The sequence below is a fragment of the Calonectris borealis genome, chromosome 7, assembly GCF_964195595.1.
Source record: "Calonectris borealis chromosome 7, bCalBor7.hap1.2, whole genome shotgun sequence".
Lineage (NCBI taxonomy): Eukaryota > Metazoa > Chordata > Aves > Procellariiformes > Procellariidae > Calonectris > Calonectris borealis.
In genome coordinates, this window is record NC_134318.1 from 36,272,598 (window position 1) to 36,295,311 (window position 22,714).

At 40.2% G+C, this 22,714-nt stretch overlaps 1 protein-coding gene across 1 annotated transcript in view; it reads right to left on the minus strand.

Moving 5' to 3' along the window:
* Window positions 1-9,576: 9,576 nt before the first annotated feature.
* The window catches only part of HSPA12A (heat shock protein family A (Hsp70) member 12A), a 58,548-nt gene continuing 45,410 nt past the window's right edge, over window positions 9,577-22,714 (minus strand). Inside the window, exons 8-12 of the mRNA XM_075155139.1 lie at window positions 20,056-20,142; window positions 19,391-19,495; window positions 18,042-18,300; window positions 16,239-16,342; window positions 9,577-14,770 (exon numbers count right to left, since the gene is read on the minus strand). Of these exons, the coding sequence (XP_075011240.1) occupies window positions 14,136-14,770; window positions 16,239-16,342; window positions 18,042-18,300; window positions 19,391-19,495; window positions 20,056-20,142 (1,190 nt within the window). The 3' untranslated portion in view covers window positions 9,577-14,135. The remainder of the gene's footprint in view (window positions 14,771-16,238; window positions 16,343-18,041; window positions 18,301-19,390; window positions 19,496-20,055; window positions 20,143-22,714) is intronic.

Genomic DNA, 22,714 nt, shown 5'->3' on the forward strand with positions numbered 1-22,714 from the left:
GTCCTCAGAGGTTGCAAATACAAATTTTACGATGTTATGCCTGAAGGCTATTTTGTTCTTAATTTGAGTGTAAATCACAAGCTATTTTGCCACACCCTCATACTTCAGAAACATATAGTCTGTATGGTTGTATTTAATTGTGAAAAAAACAAGGCTAAACTTGTTAAAAACTCATTACTTTTAAAAATTGAAAACGATTTCTTTGACTAAAGAGATATTTACGTGAAGGAAATACTGCCTTTTGCCAAAAAAAATCTATAATAAGTTCAGATACCCATTTTTTCCTCTGCAAACACTCTCAGATTTGAAGACAATGAAAGGGTAAAATGTATCAACATTTTTAATCGGTCAAAACAGAAAGCTTCAGTAGGGGGCAGAGGAAGAAAGGAGAAGGTCGATGTGATGCTCCCACAGCCCTAAATGAGAAAATACTAACAGTGGCCTACCTGCCCATTACTTCTAAACGGTGCCTGTGTACAAACAGAAACAAGAAGCAAAGTACTTTTTAAATCAGTCTAAATGTTGTATCCGATTACACAATGACAACTGAGTGGCTACTACACTTGCTAGCATATCAAAGACATATAATGTGAGACCCAAAGACAAAAGTTGCATTCAAGTCCCTCTTTGTGCTATGGCCCATGTAATTATTGTTCCAGTACATATCCTATGAAAAATCTCACCTTTAATTGCATTAAGTGGATAATTGCTTCACATCAAACCAATTGGGGAGGTGAAGGGGAAAAAAAAAGAGGATCTAAACCTCCAAAGCAATGCACTTTTCTGCATAATAATTCACATTGTTGTAACTTTGCATATGATTTTAGATAAACATAAGTCTCACTTGATCTCATTAAAAATAACAACAATGAACAATACTGGTGACTTGGGTGCCTCAGCTTGGGGAGTGCAGTTTCAGAGTTTGGATTCCCCTGGGAGTGCTGATTATCCTCTTCGGAAAGCGAGGTCTCCTGTGAGAGCGGTACCATTTCTCACTCAGAAGAGGTTCTTCATGGAGGAGGAATATAGTCATCACCTTAATGACGTCGGACATGAAACACACAATGAGCATGTGCGTGTCTTGCCTGAGATGATGGAAGAGCAGAAGCCATCCCCTCCTTCTCTGAAGCAATGTGTTTGCTGACCGCAGCCTGAGTCAGGCTACAGAAACTTCCGAAGGAGTTGCTTAAAAATAAACCCAAACTCTTGTTTTAGATTGCCAATCTTTTCCTTAATTCCTTACTCAAACACCAACCATCTCTCATTTGATGAGGGAATAAAAATCAAGAGGAAGGAAGCATGCAAAAGGTTCTCCACCACCTTCAGCTCTCCCCAAAGCTGCTGTCAGTCCCTTGGGGGGGTCTGCGGCCCGGCCTCATGTCTCTCTCCAACCTTTCTCATCTCCCCTTTGCTTGCAGTTTGGAAACCGGTGCCACCTGACCGTTTTACACCCCAGCAGAGGCACAGTAAGTTCAGCGGGGAGTCAGAGAGGAGGACACGCTTGCTCCCCCTGCACCCTCAGTCTGCAGCCGTCCACCTCCAAACCCGCATCTCCCACAGGACGCGGGGAGAGAGGGTTTGGGAAAGGAGGTTTCTCCACTTCATTAAAGAGAGACTGTAGATCCTTAAGCCTTTGCTTTAATTCAAAAAGGAGTCAAAATGTCTTCACCGGGTCATGAAAATCAGCCTCTCGGTTCCTCCCGCTGAACCTGAATTCCAAACCCTCTCCGGCGGCAGCGACAGAAAGGGCACTGAGGGCAGTTCATCGCAGCGATGTGCCATTCCTCCCTGGGTCTGAAGGGACAGCGACACGGCAGCAGAAAGGGGCGTATTTTTGCTGCAAAGGACGATTGTCAGGGCTTAACAACTTCCTTTTAACCGAGGAAAATGTTAAAAGTGAAAAGTGACTGCACTAAAGAATAATTCTCCTTTTGACCCTCAGAGAAAGAGGTGCCTAATGAAAATATATGATCACGGACAGTGTGAAGATAACTGTCTGATCAGATAATGGAATTGTTTTCAGTGATAAGAATGAATCCATTACTAATGCAAATAACGATAATAATTATAATTTGCAATACAGTAAAAATCACCTAGTCTACCTCCTCCTCTGACAGGAGACTGTATAATAAATTATAGGCTGAGGAAAAAAAAAATTCAAAGGGATAAAGGTTAAAAGATTAAAAAAAATTCTGAAACTTAAATGCTTAACAGGGAAGTCAAGACCTGAAAGCAGAAATTGGTGCTATTAAATAAAGCAATTGTGAAGAATGAGATATTATGGAATTGATTAACAAACCAGAAACCAAACGTTTCCTCGTATCACTACCTCTTGTCACAAATTTCAATAATTTTGAAAGAACAAAAAATTAAGAGTTGGCGTATAACAAGAAAATTAATTATTTAAATGTAGGTGAATATGCTAATAGTACTCTGGGAAGATGAATACATCTTAACACACAAAAAGCCCCCAGAAGGGTTCCATAAATTTGGGCAGTTTCACCAGTTGTTTTTGCTCTGCTTTGGCACCCGAAACAGGTCCAGCTGTTCTGTCATTCCCAACCAGGCCCTCTGCAGACCATGCATACCTGTAGGGCAGATCTTTTGGGGTTCTCCAGGCACACCAAGATGCTCATACAAATCCCATAATCTTCTTTGTTCATTTGAGGGCTTTTGGGTACGGAGACAATGTGAAAAATGTTTCATTTCACCTTTGTGGCGGAGTAGAATAGGGCAGATGAAATAAATCTTGTATGACAGAGCTTGCACTACAGCGAGCTGTTTTATTATTTACAGCAATTCTGCTTTCTCCATCGGTTAAGCAGAGCAGAAAGTAGTGCTACACTTTACCATACATTGTTGGCATCATAACAGTCATATAGGTTTAGGTGATGGAGCATTGGGAATCTACCAAGAGATCATGTGATTCTTCCACACCCAATTCTGAGTAAAATAGCAATTAAGTGACCGAGTTTAAAGCACTGTCTTCCAACACTCTTCATTTAGATCCTCATTTGCCAAAGCACAGTATGTCCCGTAACAGCCACGTAAGAAGAGCCAGGGATTTTAATGACAGGAGGTGCGTAAGGGAGACTTAAAGACCAGAGATACTGACACCTAGTCAAAAGTAGGGGTGACTACTATGAAATTAGTTTTTAACCTCAGAGTGGAGCCGGGTTTTCTGCAGTTGGAGTATTTTATTGCATTTTAAATTCACGGTTAAAAGCCCAATGTATCCTGCTTAAACTTCCCAGCAAGTCGTTCAGGAAGTTAAAGATTTCTTACCCTCCTTGAAGTTTTTCATTGCAGCATTTTTCATGCAGCTGAAAAGCTCAACGCACTTCAGGTCAGTAAAGCACAAGTAGTTTATCAGAACTTCAACAGTATAAGAGTTCAAGGAAAATGCTTTAACAGTGCAAATGCTAAAAGCAAAATGAGTGCAAAACTCGCAGTATGTTTCATAACCATGATTTATGGTTACCTCATAAGTGCAATTTATCAAAAACACACCCAGCTAATATAATATTAACTACTGCAACAAATTCCTAAGGTTTAAACACGCACCCCTCAGATTGCATGCAAGAAAGCCTTTAATCAATGTTTGCAAAAGTCAAAAACACAACGTGCCTCAACTACTCCCATCCCATTTCATTGTTTGTTGATGCTTCACCAGGGCTTTCTGTCTCATGGTAGGATGTGCATAACCAAGTCCTCCGTGTCTGTGCACACAGAACGACTTCGGCATCGGTTTCCAAATGTCCTTCCAGCAACAAGATGTTTATCTGCAAGAAACCACCACCCACTCTCTAATCCTCAAAGCTGCCAACAGAGCTTTAAAAAAAGATCACAGGTCTACAAAACGCGATTGAAAGACCTGGGGTTTAATTAGAGAATTAGATTCAGGGCAAGCATGAGACTGGTCTTCAGATACGTCAAAAGCTGTCAAAAGCAGGAATGGGGTGAAATGTTCCCGTGTTCTCTAGGGGTACGACAGCCACAGAGAGCCAGAGTTGATATTATGTAAAACCAGAAAGGTGAGGACAGCAAAACACAAATAAACTGCCTGGCTAGGTAGCACCATTGCAGCATCAGAAAGTTTAAAAAAACAGAAGTCATAGAATCATCATAGAATCATACAGGTTGGAAAAGACCTCTAAGATCATCGAGTCCAACTGTCAACCCAACACACCATGCCCACTACACCATGTCCCTAAGGGCCTCATCTACACGTCTTTTAAATACCTCCAGGGATGGTGATTCCACCACTTCCCTGGGCAGCCTGTTCCAAGGCCTGACCACTCTTTCAGTAAAGAAATTTTTCCTAATGTTCAATCTAAACCTCCCTTGGCGCAACTTGAGGCCATTTCCTCTTGTCCTATCGCTTGTTACTTGGCAGAAGAGACCAACACCCACCTCGCTACAACCTCCTTTCAGGTAGTTGTAGAGCACGATGAGGTCTCCCCTCAGCCTCCTCTTCTCCAGGCTAAACAACCCCAGTTCCCTCAGCCGCTCCTCCTAAGTCGTGAGTATCTTAGGCAGAACTAATACTTAGGCAGAACTAATACTGTTTTGCTGCAGTAAGTTGATGTCTGAGGTCCTTTCCAGGTACATGCATCTCCTGTGATGCTCTGACAGAGCTGCAATTGCAGTCAGTGGATGGAGAGAAAAAAAAAAAGGGAAAAAATCTAAAGCCACAATTAATGCTATATACTACCTGACTCTGAAGGAGAGAAATGGTAAATGCTTCTGTGGGATGTGATCAGTATATTTTGGCATCCCCTCAGTCCTGTAGAATCTTTGATAAGTGTGTGGCACTTTTTGAACTTCGGTCTCATCTGTCTCATCCCTAAGCCAAAATAAAATAACTACCGAAATAATTTAAATGTGTTTTGGTACACCCTCAGTCATGTTACCTGATTCTTCAAATGCCTTACACAATTATCAGACTTAAACGCTGACTTTGTTGCCCTGAGCTGACAAAATGCCGATCCTCCTGCCCACCTATGTACTACTTGCTAAGGACTTGTTCATGGACGAGGCAGCTAGCTGTGTGTTCCCAACACCCTGCAGATAGGACTGCCATCTGGGACCTCACACAGGCCACACAGGGAGAAAATAATCTGAGGGAGGATGCTGTAATGTTGTTTGTGGAAAAACAGTTAAATACAGGAACCCTTGCAGATGTCATGCAGGACCAGCATCTTCTCACAGTTAACTTCCTTCAGCTCCACTCGTTTTGAGGAGTCGATAGTCATCTAGATAAAGTGTGTGAATGTCAGGGGGGGAATGGGCTGAGAAAATAGATCCATTATGATTGTCACTAGATGAAAAGTAAAAGCTCTGTGAGTGATACATAGCACTGCAGGGCTTTCACTGCGACCTCGGTACGTGTTAGCAAATGCGCAGTGATGGCAGATGTAGGGTATGCAGTGTGCTTGGGTGGGGGAAGCATCAGGTCAGCGTTGAGGTTGTTCTTTGTACTACAGAGGAAGAGGATATGTTCAGTCCGGTGTCCGCTCTTATCAGCTGACGGCAGACGGAAGTTCCTACTAGAGGTGCAGAGCTTATTCCTCAGAGGGAAGGAAATACTCCTTGTTATCCTTAGGAAAGGGAGAGTCACCTTTCTAACTCTGTAGATTACTACGTTTTAGCAAATTTTGGCATTCACAGCTGTCAGTCTCACCACTCCCTTCTACTGAAACCTTCCCTGATCTTCAGTTACTGCTGGAGCACACCAATGCCTCTGTCCTCCTACGTCCAAACGCTTGTTACACACCTCTTCAGATGATTCCTTTGGTTTCCTTATACTCAATCCAGTATCATCCTTCTTTCACTTGTTGGCCCTGCTGCAGCACACAATATTCCCAGAGTAAGCTTACATTGAATTTTTCATTCCTCCATGTTTATTTAAGCTCACCTGTGGACACCGATAGAAAGATCAGAGCGGTTGCAATCTACCAAGTTCTTAAAACAATTTTTTGCCATCACGTGGCAGTGAACACTATGTCCTAGTTTGATGACTTCTCCTCTGGGCACAAAGCCAGTGCTTCTGGGATAGTAGCATCTAGTAAACTTTTCCCTGTTATTACAGTCCCTGAAACATAAGAAAATAAATACTACTTCCAAATTATAGCCAGTACCTACACAACTGTATGTTAAACAAAGAAGATTCAGAATTTCTTGGTTTGCAGAAAAATGTTTGCAGTTAACTAACTTAATGTACTGCACTTAGTCCCTTTATATCAGTGAGGTATGTGCTCAGCTGCTTTTGATATACCCCTTAGTGATGCTGAGATAATCTTACTTTTTTTTTTTTATTCAGCTAGCTCCTCAAAATCTATTTACTTTTGAATGTGTATTTCTCTAGCTACAAAGGATTTGAGGGCTTGGCTAACAGCCAGACTCAAAGCTCCCCTGAAGTCAGTATGAACCTTTCTATTGAATTTAATGAGACCCGAAACAGTCCCTGAACAGTGGAAAGGCTCTCTCGCGTAAGTGTTCGTGTCATTTCCACTGCACCGTCAAAATTTGCACATAGGAAATTGCCTCCTGGCTGCCAAACAAAGGTTTCAACAGGACACAGGTGACATCTTGTTTCAGACTGCCAATTTGTAAGCTGGGTGCTGTTAAAATAGCTGTTGTGTTCAGGCATTGGTGCTGGCTGCTGGGAAGGAGTGCATGAAGCAATCTAGGAAGAAAAGGAATAGTGACAAAATTAAGAGTGGTAACTAAGGGATGTTTTATAGCAGTGAAAGGCTATCAAGGCAAAATGGGTTTCTGGGCCATCCTTTGTAAGACTGCAATACAATGAAAAATGCCAATACGAGACAACCTTTGGTTAAGATGGAGGGAGAAAAAAAGCCTGGATTGCAGTTCAGCTTGAGTTGATGAATTTAAGAGCCAAGCCGTGTTTGAATCTGGACATTATGTTCGCAAGAGAAGATAGTCAAGGGTTTGAATTTCTTTCAGTAGTGGAGTCTGAGAAAATGTTTGGAAAGAATGAACTTCAAATAGGTAAACCAGGATCTCGGCTTCTGTAGGAGTCCAAAGAACTGGGAGGAAAGCTATAGAAGAATTACAATGTAATATAAATTAAAACATGAGGGACATCATCTGTTCATCAGTAGCAAGCAATTAAGGTTGCAGTGAAATTTGTTGTAAAGGTAGAAGTTAAATTGCCATGTAATAGTAATGGCTCAATTTACTGCTAATACTGTCTTTACTATTAGAATGTGATTTCACATTCTGGACAATTATTAGACATGAATGTTTAGTGCAGTAAATTCAGAAGAGATGAAAAGCATGTTCTCTGGGAATTTAGACTTCAAGGTTTCTTTTGAATGATTAGTTTATTTCGTAAGAACTCAAAATTTAGATTCATGAAATTCTACAACAAAAATCTCAAATATAGACTCACTTTTTAAAGCTGTCTTATACATTAGAAAAGCTGGTGCTGCTATAGTTGTTTTAGAGCTGCTCTATTTAGTTTCTCCAAGATTTGAGGAATATGCTTGCTGCATTGCCTGTGTACCTGAATCCAGTAGTGCAGCAAAATTTGTGCCAGATTTCTCAGCATGTGACTAACGAAGTCAGTGATGCCATTTCTGTGTTTAAACAAGGCATATCCGTAAGAACATCCACATATTAAGGCACAGGTATGAAAACAGAATTGTCACGAACTCATAATCACAAATACATCACAAATACATCACCTGCCCAGAGGCTACTCAGCACTTTTGACATTTGCTGTGATGCATTTTCAAGACGACACAAGACAGTTTTTGCTGCAAGAAATTGCTCTTTGCATCTGTGGAACTGCACAGGTTGTAGTGCAAACTTCTTCCTTTGTTTGAATATTCACTTTCAGATCTCTAATTTGAAGGAACAAAAGCACAAAATTCTGGCCCCCCCCAATACTTTGGTGTGACACTCAGCAGTCCCACCACAAAAGTGTTTCTGTGTGTTAGAACACAGCAAAGGGTGAATGAGAACTAATAAGAATTTATTCCTAAAAAAGTAAGTACAAGTTTTCCAACATCAGTACCTAATGAGATTGGCAAATAACAGGCCTGAATCCGTTACACAAAGCATCCGCAGTTCTCACTGATTTATCTGAGCTGCGTCTCTTGAAAGTCAGGCAGCTCTTGCACTGAGTAAGGGGATTCTGAATCCATTGTCCTTAAGACAGATGTCTGGGTGGTGTTAATGTAGCTGCTTAGAAAACCGAAAGGAGAGAATCTCTTTGGGGATGTTGGACACTGTGTCATGGAGGTTGTTTTGTAAGTTGTTTTATTCCATGGCTATTAACATGAAAACACCATTCAAATTTCAGTAAGGATTTATGTGATCTTGGTAGAACCAATGATTTATACAAACTCCTTCCTATCAAGATGGGGCTGTAACTTTAAATATAAACACACTCATATGAAAAAAACTTAAGATTTAGAAAAGTCCAGCAAAACGGCCAAATTCTGCCAGTGAATACACATACATGAAACTCTCCTGGAAACCAGAGCAATGCGCTAGAACACTGAAAGCAAAATTTGGTTCTTAATGTGTCCCTGAAGACTGTAATTATATTTCCCATTGTACTAGTAACATTAATTGAATGTTTAGCTGAAATCAAGTTCATTGCAAGTTAAATACAGTACCTAGCCTATTAGGATGGTGTTTATAATTATAGTCATAAAGCACTTGTAAAACATCTTCATTGCAGCAAATAGGTGGAAGTTGGGGTGTAGTGGCTGCTATGCACCTCAGTTCATTCTCTGCATCTTTGTGTCTGAGCAGCATTGTAGACTGAGTCACACAAACCACTGAATTGTCTCCATAGCCACTGCCAACACTGCCGAATTTGAGCGCGACACGGCCTGCAACAGTTAGCAGAAAAATAGAATACTGCACAAACTGTTATACAAGTTTTTTTCAGTGCAGCTGTTCCTTACTAAACATTCCTAGATCTGGAAACACACAGTAAAGATGTACACTCTCATGCAAATATACCTGGTTATTGGCCAGCTTATTGGCCTAATAATGCAATTTTAGCAAGAAACCAGCCTCTGACACGGCCTGAGAGACTACAGTCCTCTCTGATATATCAATTTTTGTACTCAATTTCCCAGCTCTCTCAAAGCATCATTACAGAAAATACCTAATCTGCTTTTGGTATTGCCCGAAGTCTTTCTGTCTTAACTCCAACAGATGTCTTACTCAGAGCTACACTAACTTTGGTGGAAGTTGAGTAATCCCCAGCAGTGGACTTCTACCTCGGGCACATATGGAGTGCCCCTAGAAAGTACACAAGTGAACGAAAAATGCAGCAGCCTCTTGTCGAAGAGTTGTGTGTGCTGCACAGGGGCCTGCAAGCCCTTGGCAAAGGCTCTAGGTGTCCACAGATCTAAAAGGTTGAAGAAATCTGAAAAGCAGCACATACGGTTGATGTCACTTTTGCTCCATTACATGTATGAAGGAGTATCCAAACACAAGTATAACCACTTGGCCTTTCTCACTTTCAAAATAAATTAGGTTTCTTTTTATAGTCATATTCATAAAAATAGTAACACCCAAAAAGAAAAATTAGTTTTAATGTATTTTATTTGACATGGTTGAAGACACAAGAACACTCAAGATACAATCCAGACAAGTTGTGAACAGCTCCAAACATAAGTGAAATCTGAATTTATCTTGCACAGAGGTGAACAAGACCACAATGGTTGGTTTTATAATATAGTTTAAGACTATTTCAAGCAGGTGAGTACTGTGACATTATGCCCAACAACTTTTATACTATTCATCCGCTTAAGCCACTTCATATCATAAATATGCAGCTTATCTTGGCAATTAAATCTCTGCGATATATAATTAGCCTTCTCATAATAATGCATTAAAACTCCTGTATGTAAATATTCATACCAATGTAAACTGTCCTAACCATCACTGCACATTTATCATATTCTAGCACAATTAATCATTCTACCGCAATTCGCTTCTAACTTTCAGCCTAGAGTTAAGCAACTTGGACCCAAATTTGCAAGTTGCTGCTTAGAGCAGAACTTCTGTCAAGGCCTTCTGCTTTCCCTAAGGGTAGCAGGCCTTGTCTTTTCAACATTAAGTTGCACAATGTCATCTGAAACCCCTTCCAAAAAATGCTCTGCGGGGAATCTCCTGCAAAAGTATCAGAACTACTATTCTAAAAACGACTCGTTTCCTAACAAATTTCATATTAATTTTACAGCCTAACATCCTTTATCAAAATGGGCATCCACATGCCACTTACAATGTGAAGTTGTTTAACTGGGTTATAGACTACAGACCACAGCATAATATTCTACTTACAATTCTAACTCCTTAGAGAGACAAGCTAATTTTCCATTCTTAGATTTAAAGAGGGCAACGAGGAAAGACGGGAGTTTGTTCAGTAGTTCAGTGCTCTGCAAAGATAAGCTTGATAGTGCTCTCATCAGACTGAATGAGGAAGTGCAAAAATATGCAAACCACATTTTACAGTTACAGTAGAGTCATTTCAGCAACAAACCCCTGCTTGGATCCAGATGGAATCTTACAAAAGGTGAATAAGAAAGGGCAGAGAATCGCTACTGTGCAGGAAACTATGCTTCAGAAGAGCTGCAGAAACTACACTTAGCATTCCCTGCAGACAGGCTGAAAACAACACAAAAATCATGGGCCACCTGATCTTGCAGTTCGCCTCCTCTTCGGGGGAGGGAGGGGGTGGTTGCAGCCATTTATTAGACCAAATTCTGTGTTAACCTAAGGCCACCGGAAACAAATCTGTGCAGAATTGGACTGATTCAGTTTAACATAGGATGCAAAGGCACTGAAGCCTACTTTTCTTTAAGAATTTTGTCTTTTGGTAGGTGATAGTGGTAGACAGAGACTGGGTCTTACCTGCAGCTACATCAGTGTTGCCTGTCTTTGGAAAGTAGTTTTGTGTTTGTTTTCTTTTAAACTAGAGAAGATCCTTAATAAAACCCCAAAACCTAGTGAAGAAGCTGTATATCCAGATCATACAATCTAATTTTTAACTTGGATTTACAGGAGGATTCATCCATTATTATGATGAAACTGCTGGAGATAGAATGGTCACCATCTGAAACAAAGAAATGAAAATCCCAGCAACATACTAGTGCATCAGTGTAATATGCTTAACTGGTATGACTTGCATTGCAGGAAGAATGTTGTATTCTCTGACACACCAACATTTCTTTCCTATTATTATAATATCAGCCTTTTACATTTCATATCTTACCATCTTTAAAAGCCTATAATTACAGAAGCTGATTGAGAAACTATGTTATTTAAAATTAACAGCTGAATGAAATCAACAGAGGCAAAGAGCATTTTTATACAAGAAAATAGCACTGTAGAAAGAAAGAGTCTGTACAATATTTAAATATTGTATATACATAAAATTATATTGTTCATAACTCATCTTAAAGTTTCTCTTGTTTGTAAACCATGGAAAGCAACACACAAAAAATCCCAGTATTTAGCTTTTAAAGCATTTTGCAGGCAGCAGGAAACTGAATGCTAGCAAGCACACTTTGTAATTATAGAAAGTATCCAGCCGGATACTGTGACTAGTATTCTTCATAGACCTTTTTTCTTCTTTTTTTTTTAAAGCTGAATTCAGAACAGATTTCACATTCAACGAGGGAATTCTGCAGGAGACACAGAAAACTCAATGGCAAAATACAGTAGACCAGTTCTGCAGCTCTTTACTGTGGCAAAACTCCAGGATAAACACAGAAAGCTTAAGTGCAGGATTGGAACATAAATTAGTGAAATAATTGATAAAGCTTTCATTTGCCAAGTGTCACTAATGGATTTAACTCATGCTCAACTCAGTAGAAATGAAGGTTTAGTTTAACAATTAACATTGCAAAGTTTCAAAAATGTAATGAATTCCAGCAGGTAATCAGGCAGCTCTGTATAAATGCTCTGGAAGTGTCAGCATTTTAGGATGATTCTACAGGTTAGTATCAGTCTGCCAGTTTGGAGTGGGATTTGGATTTGAATCTGAAGCTGTCTATTCATGGCAGACACAGATTGTAGTTTCAGAAGTTATCCACCTGTAGCATTTTGCAAAATAAAAACTGTTCCAGTTGCAGAAGAGATTTTCCAGGTGAACATGCTTAAGAAAACATTTCCAGAAAGTTATTATTTGGAAAACAAGATGCTACCATGACCATCATTGTATTTCACCTGTGTTAGAGCTGTGTGCTCATAGCCATGTAAGGAATGCTTTATTTAATGCTGTTTGTAGTTTCATTCTCTTGGCTTCTGCCTTCCACTTTACTGGCCTTTAAACTCAACCCAGAAATATATTTTACTCAATTGAAATGTTTGCTACTCAAAATATATTACAGTACTTCTGATCTGGACATTTTCTCTTTTAAGCTGTTTGAATCTTCCTGGACAGCCATCATCTAATTGTACTTCCAAATCTTAACACAGGGATTAACAAGAAAAGAAATATAATCACTTGGAGAAGTGCTTGATAAACCACATGGGTCAGAGGGACCTTGACAGGCTGGAGAAATGTGCAGACAGGAACCTCATGAAGTTCAACAAAGCGAAGTGCAAAGCCCTGAACCTGGGGAGGAATAGCCCTGTGCACCAGTATATGCTGTGGGCCAACTGGCTGGGAAGCAGGTTGGCAGAAAAAGTCCTCGGGCTCTTTTTGGTCTTAACACAACATTAAGCGTGAGCCAGCAATGTGCCCTTGCAACAAAGAAAGCCAATAGCCTCCTGGGGTGCATTAGGAAGAGTATTGCCAGCAGGTCAAGGAAAGTGATTGTTCCCCTTTATTCAGCCCTGGTGAGACTACATCTGGAGTGCTGGGTCCAGTCCTGTGCTTCTCAGTACAAGAGAGACATGGACATACTGGACTGAGTCCAGCAAAGGGTCATGAGGATGATTAAGGGATTGGAGTATCTGTCATGTGAGGAGAGGCTGAGAGAGCTGAGACTGCTTAGACTCGAGAAGGCTCAGGGCATGCTAGGAATGTGTATAAATGCCTGATAGAAGACAGTAAAGACGACGGAGCCAGACTTCTCAGAGGTATCCAGTGAAGGAACAAGAGGCAATGGTCACAAATTGAAACTCAAGAAATTCCTTTTGAAAGTAAGAAAAAACTTTTTTGCAGTGAGGTTTGTCAAATACTGGAACAGGTTGCCCAGAGAAGTTCAGGCATCTCCATCTTTGGAGATATTCAAAACTGGACAGAGTATCCTGCTCTAGCTGACACTGCTTAGAGCTGAGAGGTTTGACCAGATAGTCAACGATGTCGCCTCCAACCTCAACTATTCTGTGATTCTATGATTTCAGATGGAGCCTAATAAAAATAAGTTTAGAAGACCCAAAAAGGGAAGTAGCTTTGTTCTTAATTTTCCAAAGTATATTGAGGGTAATGCTAGCTATTTAATCCAGCAGCTAGTTCTGAGAGCTTTGACAATAAAGAACTTGTTTTCAAACTGCAGCAATCAATATTAGGCTCCAAAAATATATATATTTATTTCCTAAATCTAATTTTAAGGATTTCTGAGGATTTTCTTTTCAGTGGGACCTCAGAATTTAAGAAACTCAGTTCCCATTTCTTTAAGTCATTGATTTTCAGTACCTAAAATTCTGAAAGCACAGGGCAAAATCAAAAGAACAAAAGAATACTAGACTACTAATTTGTTCCCATTGCCAGAGGATGGTGCTGTTTAAACAGATAGCCCACACAGATATGCCCCCTACAACAACCACGTGGGTTAGTGAGTTTTTCTTGGAAGGAAAAGGAAGAAGAACAAGGCAAAGAGATTACGATTTTATATCTTTTTAACTAACCTTCAGGACCCAACAATAATCAGTATTTACTTAATCAAGGTAGATTTTTAAGCATGCTTGAGTAACTTGGGAACTTTTACTACCTCTGCAACTTTTGCTCCCAAAACTTCTTAAGAGTCTTTCAAAATTCAGTCTTTGGTCATCAAAACATGAAATACCCCACCTTACTAGCTGTTCTCATATAGCCTGCTGAAATTCAAGTTGATTACGTGATAATGAAAGTCAAAAAATGGAATAGTGGAAGATCAGTCTCACAAACAGGCTGTGGTGGGAAAAATGGGCTCTTAGTAGTTTAAGAAATCAATACCAACTTTGACACTTTTAGAGGTGGCAACATCAACGGCCATGGCTTTGATTTCAGTGTCCCCAAACTGCATAAGTGTTTTGATCTCCCGCCGGTTTGGCACTGAAGCATCAGTTCCTGTGAGATCCAAGCGAAGGGTGCCACACTTTTTCACTCCAGATTCGGTGATGAAGCTGACATTATCTTGTTCTGAGCTATAGATATTGATCACTATTACTAACTGAGAAGGTTTGGCAGGTGTGTAACTGCGTGTCACAGTTTCTCCAAGAGCTACAGATTGGTCGGCTGAGATAAATTTGTCAAAGACATCAGTGCACCAGCGTGTGCCATCTTTGATTAGAAGCTTCTCTGGTGGATGCTTCCCTTCCACAAACCGATTGAGTACACCCACACCATAGGTGAGAGGTGAACGCCGCACTTTGATGACAGCAGGGTCTAGACCAAAGAGAACAGCTCCTTTGAGGATAGTGAGCCCCACATCCTGAGGAATGATGACTCGACACCTCGAACCAAAAGCGCTCTGGACAGCTTGTTGGAGTAAGGGGGATTCAGCGAAGCCACCCACCAGGAACAGAAACTTGACATTGGTCACTTCTGGCTTATCAAACACATCACCTAAACAGAAACAGAGCCCATTCAATAGGGAAAAATCCACTGTGACAAGGCAACGCAGGTGAAACTCCTAATGTCTGAGTGCACTGAACGTCCCATGCACATGCACAAGATCTGAAACTGCCACATCTATGCCCACACTGCCACTCTCAGCATGCACTAGTTCCACTTCTGCAATCTCTTCTATACTCTATTTCACTGTGAATGGAAACTTACCTCAAAGCATACAATATTTCTGTAAAACAGAATTTTTATTTAGCTTCTACCGGTAAAGGGAGACACGGATTTCTTGCAAAGAAATCCTGCCAGTCACACTATGGGTGGTAGGGAAACAGACATCATCTTGCCACTTCAGGTACCAGTGAGATATTCCCAAACCTAACTGATTCACATACCCTTTATTGCATTCCAGATAAGTCACCCCATTTTAAATTCACTTATTATTTCTGACCCTAACATCTTAACCGCAATATGTACCATCTGCAAAATGATACCACCTTACATTTTTAGCTTCCTCCTTAGCTTAAGCCCACATGTCCTACTTTCAAGAGAATCATACAGTTCAGTTGTAGGCTCACCCTTATTAACCGAAGTAGCATGACTGAGGTATCTGTCACTACTGTAATTCTAGACCTCCACCTCCCTGCTCACATATAAGCTGTTCTGTACTAGCTGTCCAATTTGTGGCCTCTCAAAATTTATCTAATAATTCCTCACATATAGTGAGTAAAGCTGGATATTCCACTCCAAATACAATTCAATTAGTGCTTTGTAATGTGTAGAACAGCAACACTTTGCTCAGTACATATATTATACTCTACTTGATACAAATCCAATCTTCCACGAGGAAGATTTTAAATAATAAATTTCCCAATAAGCCTATGTCACTTCCCATTACTGGATAAATAAATTCAGTGCTGCTTAAGACACGCTTGGAAGTACTTTTACCACGATGAATCATTTATTATTTGTGTTTTAGAGATGTCAGTGATTTGGACCGTCATGAACAAATGTGGCTTTCTAAGTCCTTCCACTGAGCAGAAATGAACTAGAGGTCTTAATAACAGGAATAATCAGAAACTAGTTACGTCTCTGGCCTTATTTAGTTGTTGCCTGAAACAGGAAAAAGAAAAGCAGGATCTGGGTTAGTCAGTGCTTTTCAGCCTTCTGAATGCTTGCAGCCCTGGAAGTACAGAATAATTGAAGCTTAAGCAGTAATAGGACTGAATCACTCTCAATAACTAGTCCTAGGAACTAGGTAGGAATATGTGTTAAGGTGATGTCCCTTACTTTTATTATTTTCCTAACTACTTTGTAGAGAACTACAAGTTTCAGAACTAAATTCCTTGCCCACATTTGGTGGGTACTAGGGGGGGTTGTTTGACTTTAATTCCAGTTACTGGTTTGAAACAGGTAACCAAAGCTTCAGTTTCAGCTCAGCTGGAAAGTGGAATTACACACAGATACGTACTAAGGTGCTGAACAATCTGGTCAATTGTAGGTTTGAAAAGAGCATTCATTGCATCCGGGCTCATCCTCAGCATTCCCTGGGAGGACCACTTCACAAAGTCCACACTGGAAAAGAACAGTTAGACAGGACATTAAAACATTACAGCTGAGCTGTAAGAAAAAAACAAGCACTCACAAGACACACTAAATAAATAAGTGAATGAGTTTACAGAATCTGCATGCATTTTGCTTGGAAGAAAGTGCCTCACCTCACCCTAGCCCCATACCAACTGCAGCAATGTAAAATTTCAAGGGAGAATTGCTATTTTTCCTTGTCTAATTGTTGTTTTCTTTGCCTGATTGCCTTCTGTAGCATTACCAATGCTCAGTTGCTTCCTGAAACAGCTGGCAGTCAATCCAGTGCTCGCTCATCTGAAACAGCATTGATTCATCCCCAGAAGGGCAACATTTAGATTATAGCAGTAGCAGGCCAAAGCCACTGGAAACACACAAGGAAAACAAGCAAGTATGGGAAGCCTCAGGAGGCAGAAGGGAGCACAGCATTTTTAATGAGGCATAACATTTGTTAAGTGAATACAGGCATTATGTTATTCCATCACTGATGCACATCCATATCGCTCAGTAATCTCCTTTTCATTCACACACATTATACGTCACCTTCATACTCTTTCTAACCCGCTATCCAATTAATTTCATTTTACTTGAAGGGAACATTTAGCATTCCCTCTAAGATTCACCATTGAGACTATTAATAAGAAGAAGATGGTCTTGTGAGGGGGAATATTTCCAGAAATTTTTAATGATTTCAGGACCTCAGTCTCATTTAGGAAGTGACTCCAAGCTGGATGCCAAGTCATTTAGGCTTAAAGTACATTTACCAATAACTTTAGGAAGAGATGCAGGAGTAGCCTGCGTGCTACATTCAACATTCACCAGATTAAAAAAATGCAGAAAGAAGCCAAGGTACAGGTACTAAATATCACGTCTTCTGCTCTCAGGTCCCAAGCATTCTGCCCCAGATTCGCAGGCTCTCTTGTTCATTCTCTTTGATACCATTAATCTCCAGGTCTCCTGTAGTACATAACTTCAAAAGATGCAAAATGCCCACTTCTACTTTCTCCTCACTTCCTTTTGTGTAGCAACCTGTGGCCTTGTCATTTAGGGTGCTTTCTTGATACTTACAATCAGCAATTAAAATCTCTGCAGGGAATTATCTCTCCCCATCTACTAAGCAAATGATCTAACTGTAACATACTAGGAGTAAAGAAAGCTTGCCATCACTTCAAAAGGACAATATTTTCCTCTTGCAGAGCTCTATGCAATAGTATATGTTTTCACAGGTGATCTTGTATTGTTTATAATTTTCCTCAAGTCATGAATATACTTACACATCTCACTCAAGATCTTGGATTTGTTCCAGGACCCAGGCCTTTAAAAATTAAGGTTCTAGGTAACTAACTTTTAGACATCAAATTCTGTATTTGATCTGACCTTCCTAATCAAGACGTAAGAGACCCAAAATACATGGTCAAATTCAGGAAAGTGACGCAATGGTGGCCTAGTGAAAGCCATAGAAAGCAATACCAGGAGAGCGCAAGTCTTGCATAGAAAAGCTTTTGCAAGAGATTGATAAGAACTTTTCATTCTGGAAACTGCACTTCAGGCAATCCCATTTGCAGTTCATCCTTACATTACATTTTTACATTATTATCTTTCAGTCTACATGTAATTAGGATATTTTAATTATTTGTCTTTGCTATCAGTAGTTAATTCTGCATCCATTTGGGTTCAATCGTCTACTCACTTGCTTTTCCTCAAGGCATGTTCTACACTATGACCTCGAAACTTCTTGTAATAGTCAATGAAGGAGAAAGGCAGAGTGATGTTTAGTGGATTGGTCCTGTCTGGAGCTGCTGCCCGTTTACGGGACTCAAACGCTATCATCAGATCTACCCAGGCAGCAGGACGCTTGATTTTAAATTGCTCAATAAAATCTTCTCCAAATATTTTACACAGGAGCTTTTCAAATTCATAGTCCACACCTAGAGAACCATATGGTCCACCTGTATTACAAACAAAACACAGCTTTAATATTCTGATTTCAAGTTGACCAAATACACATCAGATTGACACTACTAGGACTGCCATAGGAGAAGGTCTACAGAAAGAGGTATCTTTTCTAAATATAACAGTTGGTCTAATACAGAACATAATCTCATCTTTGCTTCACTTTTACTCCTATACCATCATAGCCACTGTAACACTACCACTATAAAACAGACACATTTTTATTAGAAGCAAAGGAAACTGCCTCCTTACCCACACATGAGAAGGTGTGAGCTGGACTCGTATTCAGGAGTAGATAGACTTGATGTACAGTGTCCCTTTTGCTCTTACTAGGTTGTTTCCTGAGCTAGTCTTACAGCCACCAAGACTGAGAATGCTCAGTGATGAACCATACAGATGAAGACTAACTCAGTATGGAGACACAGGAACAAATAATAGGCTGTCTCATGTGGGTAACAGCTTAGTCACGGGACAAACTCAAAGGGCATCTGGAGTTCAGGAAGGGAATACCATTCAAGGAATTGCACTTTATATCTTTGATGCAGACCAGTCATTGTGCATTTTTACCAGGGGATTGTAGACCCTCCTTGTTACACTGTGTGTAAAATTACTGGAACATATATATGCTTCCCCTTAAATCTAGGGAAAATTCTGTTCTGCCAACAGCCACTTTACAAGGATCTTGTTATGACACTCAGCTATACATATCTCCACAGTACATCTCTAAATACCTGGACAGAGCAGCAATACACAGGTGACCTCTCAAAGGACAGGAAAATGACGACTCTACTAGCAGAAGTCAGACCAGGACCACAGCAGGAGGTCATGGCCTGAACAGGAGTGAATAACACAGGAGATGGCAGTTGCTTACCCTTCCAACGTAAGGTTTACTATCCCAAAGCGTCAGAAGCATTAAGTGATTTACCTTTGTCTGCTGACCAGCAGCTACGTTACACTAATTTTGAATGCTGGTCTTATTTCCGGAAGAACTGTTAGTGAAATGTAGTGAATAATAAAGGCATACATTTCCTTCACTGACAAGTAAAAATACTACATAAATAAAGCAAGCAGTGGAAGTGACATTACCTGTTGCTTTGTATAGCTCCTTAAGATGTCCTTCAGGGAGCCTTATCTGATGGACAGTCATATCCACTGTGCCTCCTCCACTGTCAACAACGATGTAACGGTCACCTAAGAATATGCAAATGATATTTACATTAACATTATCACAACAGTGTACTGCAATGAAAACTTCTCAGGGGCATATCACCGTGAGAGTTAATGACATACAGAAAGTCATGAATGTCTATGCTGAAGACTTGATCTTTTTTGGTAATTATAATGCAATGATAGACAATAAATATGAAAATCAGATGTCAATAGCTATTGATTTAGCATAGATGAAAATTGGTTTAGTAGACTTGCTCGTGCTGCTAGTGTACATTCTAGCAGGTTATCAAATTAATACTATGGCATATTTACAAGGCCTATTCTAAGGAAAATATTCTGTTTGTATTTTAACACCTGGATTCCTTTCTACCATCTCCTTAATAAACTGTATTTTGCGAGAGCGTATAGAATAGCAGTTCAGCCTTAGTAACTAAGAGCAGCACATGAACTTGTATTTTTTTATTTTCCTATTTATAATCACTGTGAGAACAATGCAGTGCACAGCACATTTGTGGGAATCAAAATGTTTGCCTGCAGTATAAAACCAGTGAGAGCAAAGTTTATTCAAGAAAGGACATTACCTTCCTCCAGTTCGGACCAGATCTCTCCTATGACATTTTCCACCAAAAAGGTACGACTCTGTCGATTACGACGGATGTGTTCCTTAGCTAGTCATTGACAGAGAAAAAAATTACTGAGTATGAGAAAGCATGAAGAAGTTGATATCATAAGCTGCAGGAAACAAGTGCAAGCAGGCTGACAGATCTGTCTGTATCACTTCTTAACAGAACAAATGAACAAAAATTATTGCATTAGAATCAGGAATATTATAACGTTGTTCCTAGAAAGAAGGAAAAATGTTTTTCAGCCACACTGATCTTCCTTGATACTAACTGGATTAAAACCAATAGCCTAACATAAAAGCTATAAACAGGTCTGGTTTGTTTTTTTTTTTTTTATATTCTGGTTTTTAAAGCACTACCTGGAACCAGGCGGGCTTGCAGCCAACTGTGCTCGGTGCAGCCCCTGCCGCCAGGCGGCAGCCCCGGCCCGCTGCCAGACCCACCTGCACGCCCGGGGCCGGGGAGACAATCCCCACATTTCCAAAAGCCACTGCTCATTTTGGGTGCTCAGGCAAAGACGCCTCCTGAGCCTTTCAGGATGTCGGTCTGTCTCAAAACAAGCAGCCAAAAGCACTGCTTCTCAGATTTATAACTTCTTAAGGCCACAGTGATCACCAAGTCTGACCCTCATAATATTTTAAATATACACCAATTAAAAATTAAGCATAATCTAGCAATATTGTAACAATAAGTTAACTTAAAGACTTAATTGCTATTTAGACATTTAAAAGATGCAGAACAGTCTGAAGAGAGAGCAGAGTAGTGAAAGCCTTTGCTATTATGCTTCTTAATCAACCCCTACAACTGCATGATCAAAAAATCATTCCCTGTGTAACCTTCACTCACCTTCAAAGGCACTTCCATGAAACGCTACAGAAGAAGAGAGGCATCCTGTCATGCATGAAAATATCATTCTTTCTGAAAACGTCAGCATGCAAATCACTGAATGCCTTTTGCTTCTTGTTTCTACAGTGCCTATCATCAGAAAAAGACCAGCGGCTCCACTTGCACCCGTACTCTCCCCATAAAGACCCTATGATGCAGACAAGCCATGTCAGCCTCGCTGTGCTGACTTCGCAGCACACAGTGAGAGCTTCAACGACGAAGCATTCAATGACAGAACAAGCACTAGGTCCAAGCAAGGGCCTGACACAGGGCCCACACAAGTCAATGGGAGTCCTTTCATTCACTCCTGTGGGCTAGAAGTGAACGCAAGAGCCAGTCTTAACTATAACTGAAGTAAGGTTATCCTGGCTACTATGAACAGTGAAATTTTTGTTTTGACTTCACAGCAATAATATGGTCCTTGGAGTGCTTTTCTCTGTTTATATTTAAAGGATTTTTCTCCTTAATCTGTTCTCAGCTTGTCTTGGGTGCCTGCCATGCCTTTATGAAATTTTAATTCTAACCCCAAATTAATTCACTCCAAACTTTGTTTTCATTAATTTTGACATGAAACCTTTCTCATCCCCAACAGCTTTTACCATACAAGGTCAAGAACGAGAATGGTACCCCCTATCCAAAAAAAAGCCCATTAGCAGAAATCCATGATCTGCCAGATCCTGCCTAGCTTTAAAACCTTAACCAGAGAAACGCTTTTCTTTTATTATTTTCCCAGAGGCAAATCCCTGTGTAGCCTGAAAGAGAGTTCATGTAAAATCGCATGGAACTGGAATGGTTCAGGACACAAACGAGGGGGACAGAAGGCGAGGGGCCCCTGAAGGGACTGTGTCCTGAAAAGGGATTGTGTCCTGTGCTCTGTGTGAGCCTTCGTAACACTGAACACATCTGACAAGTGCTGGCTAGGAGAGGCACGGATATGAGAGAATGATGTAGTGACTCCACCTAACTAAAAAAAAAAATACCCTCCGGTAAGTACAGGAATAGCTTTACTAGCTTAATCTTCCATTTGCCTGTACTGTTTTGACCTAGTAAATGTGATAAAATACAAATTCTTCTGAAAAATTCCGTCTGGGATAGATTGGCACACTACCACCAATATCAGTGCAACAGTTACAGTTCACACAGACAGGAAATCTGTACATTATGCAGCAATCACATCTTACTGCTGCTTCGTTTTCCTTTTGTTTTTTCTCTCCTATTTTCCTCCAATCTCAGGTAAGATACCCAAGCTCAAAAATCTTTGGTGAGGAAGGATCTTTTGGCAAGTGACTTACACTGTGGTCCAATCTCTGTCCCTCATTGTAAGTCAGTCTTCAAACATGGATATTAGCAACAGATCTCAGGTCAATAAATCAGAAGTGCCGTATCTAGTTGCTCTTCTACGAGCAGATAAATTCATTGCTATATTCCAATACTGTGTGTTCCCCTGAGTGTTGACAGTAATTAATGGTATTTCATAAAGATGACATCAAAAAGCACCTGCCAAAACTCTGGAACACCTCAGACTAAATGTCTCATTGCAGATCCAGTTATTTAACACTGCTTCAATAATGCAGCTAATCGAACACATAATTGTTTCCAAGAAATTAAATTTAAAAAATGATCCAACATGAAGTATTGATTTTAATTAAGGCAAAAAAAAACCTGTTGTGAAAATACTAAAAGACTCCCACAATATCCCAATAAAGGCAAGGCAATGAAGCTACCTGTGTTC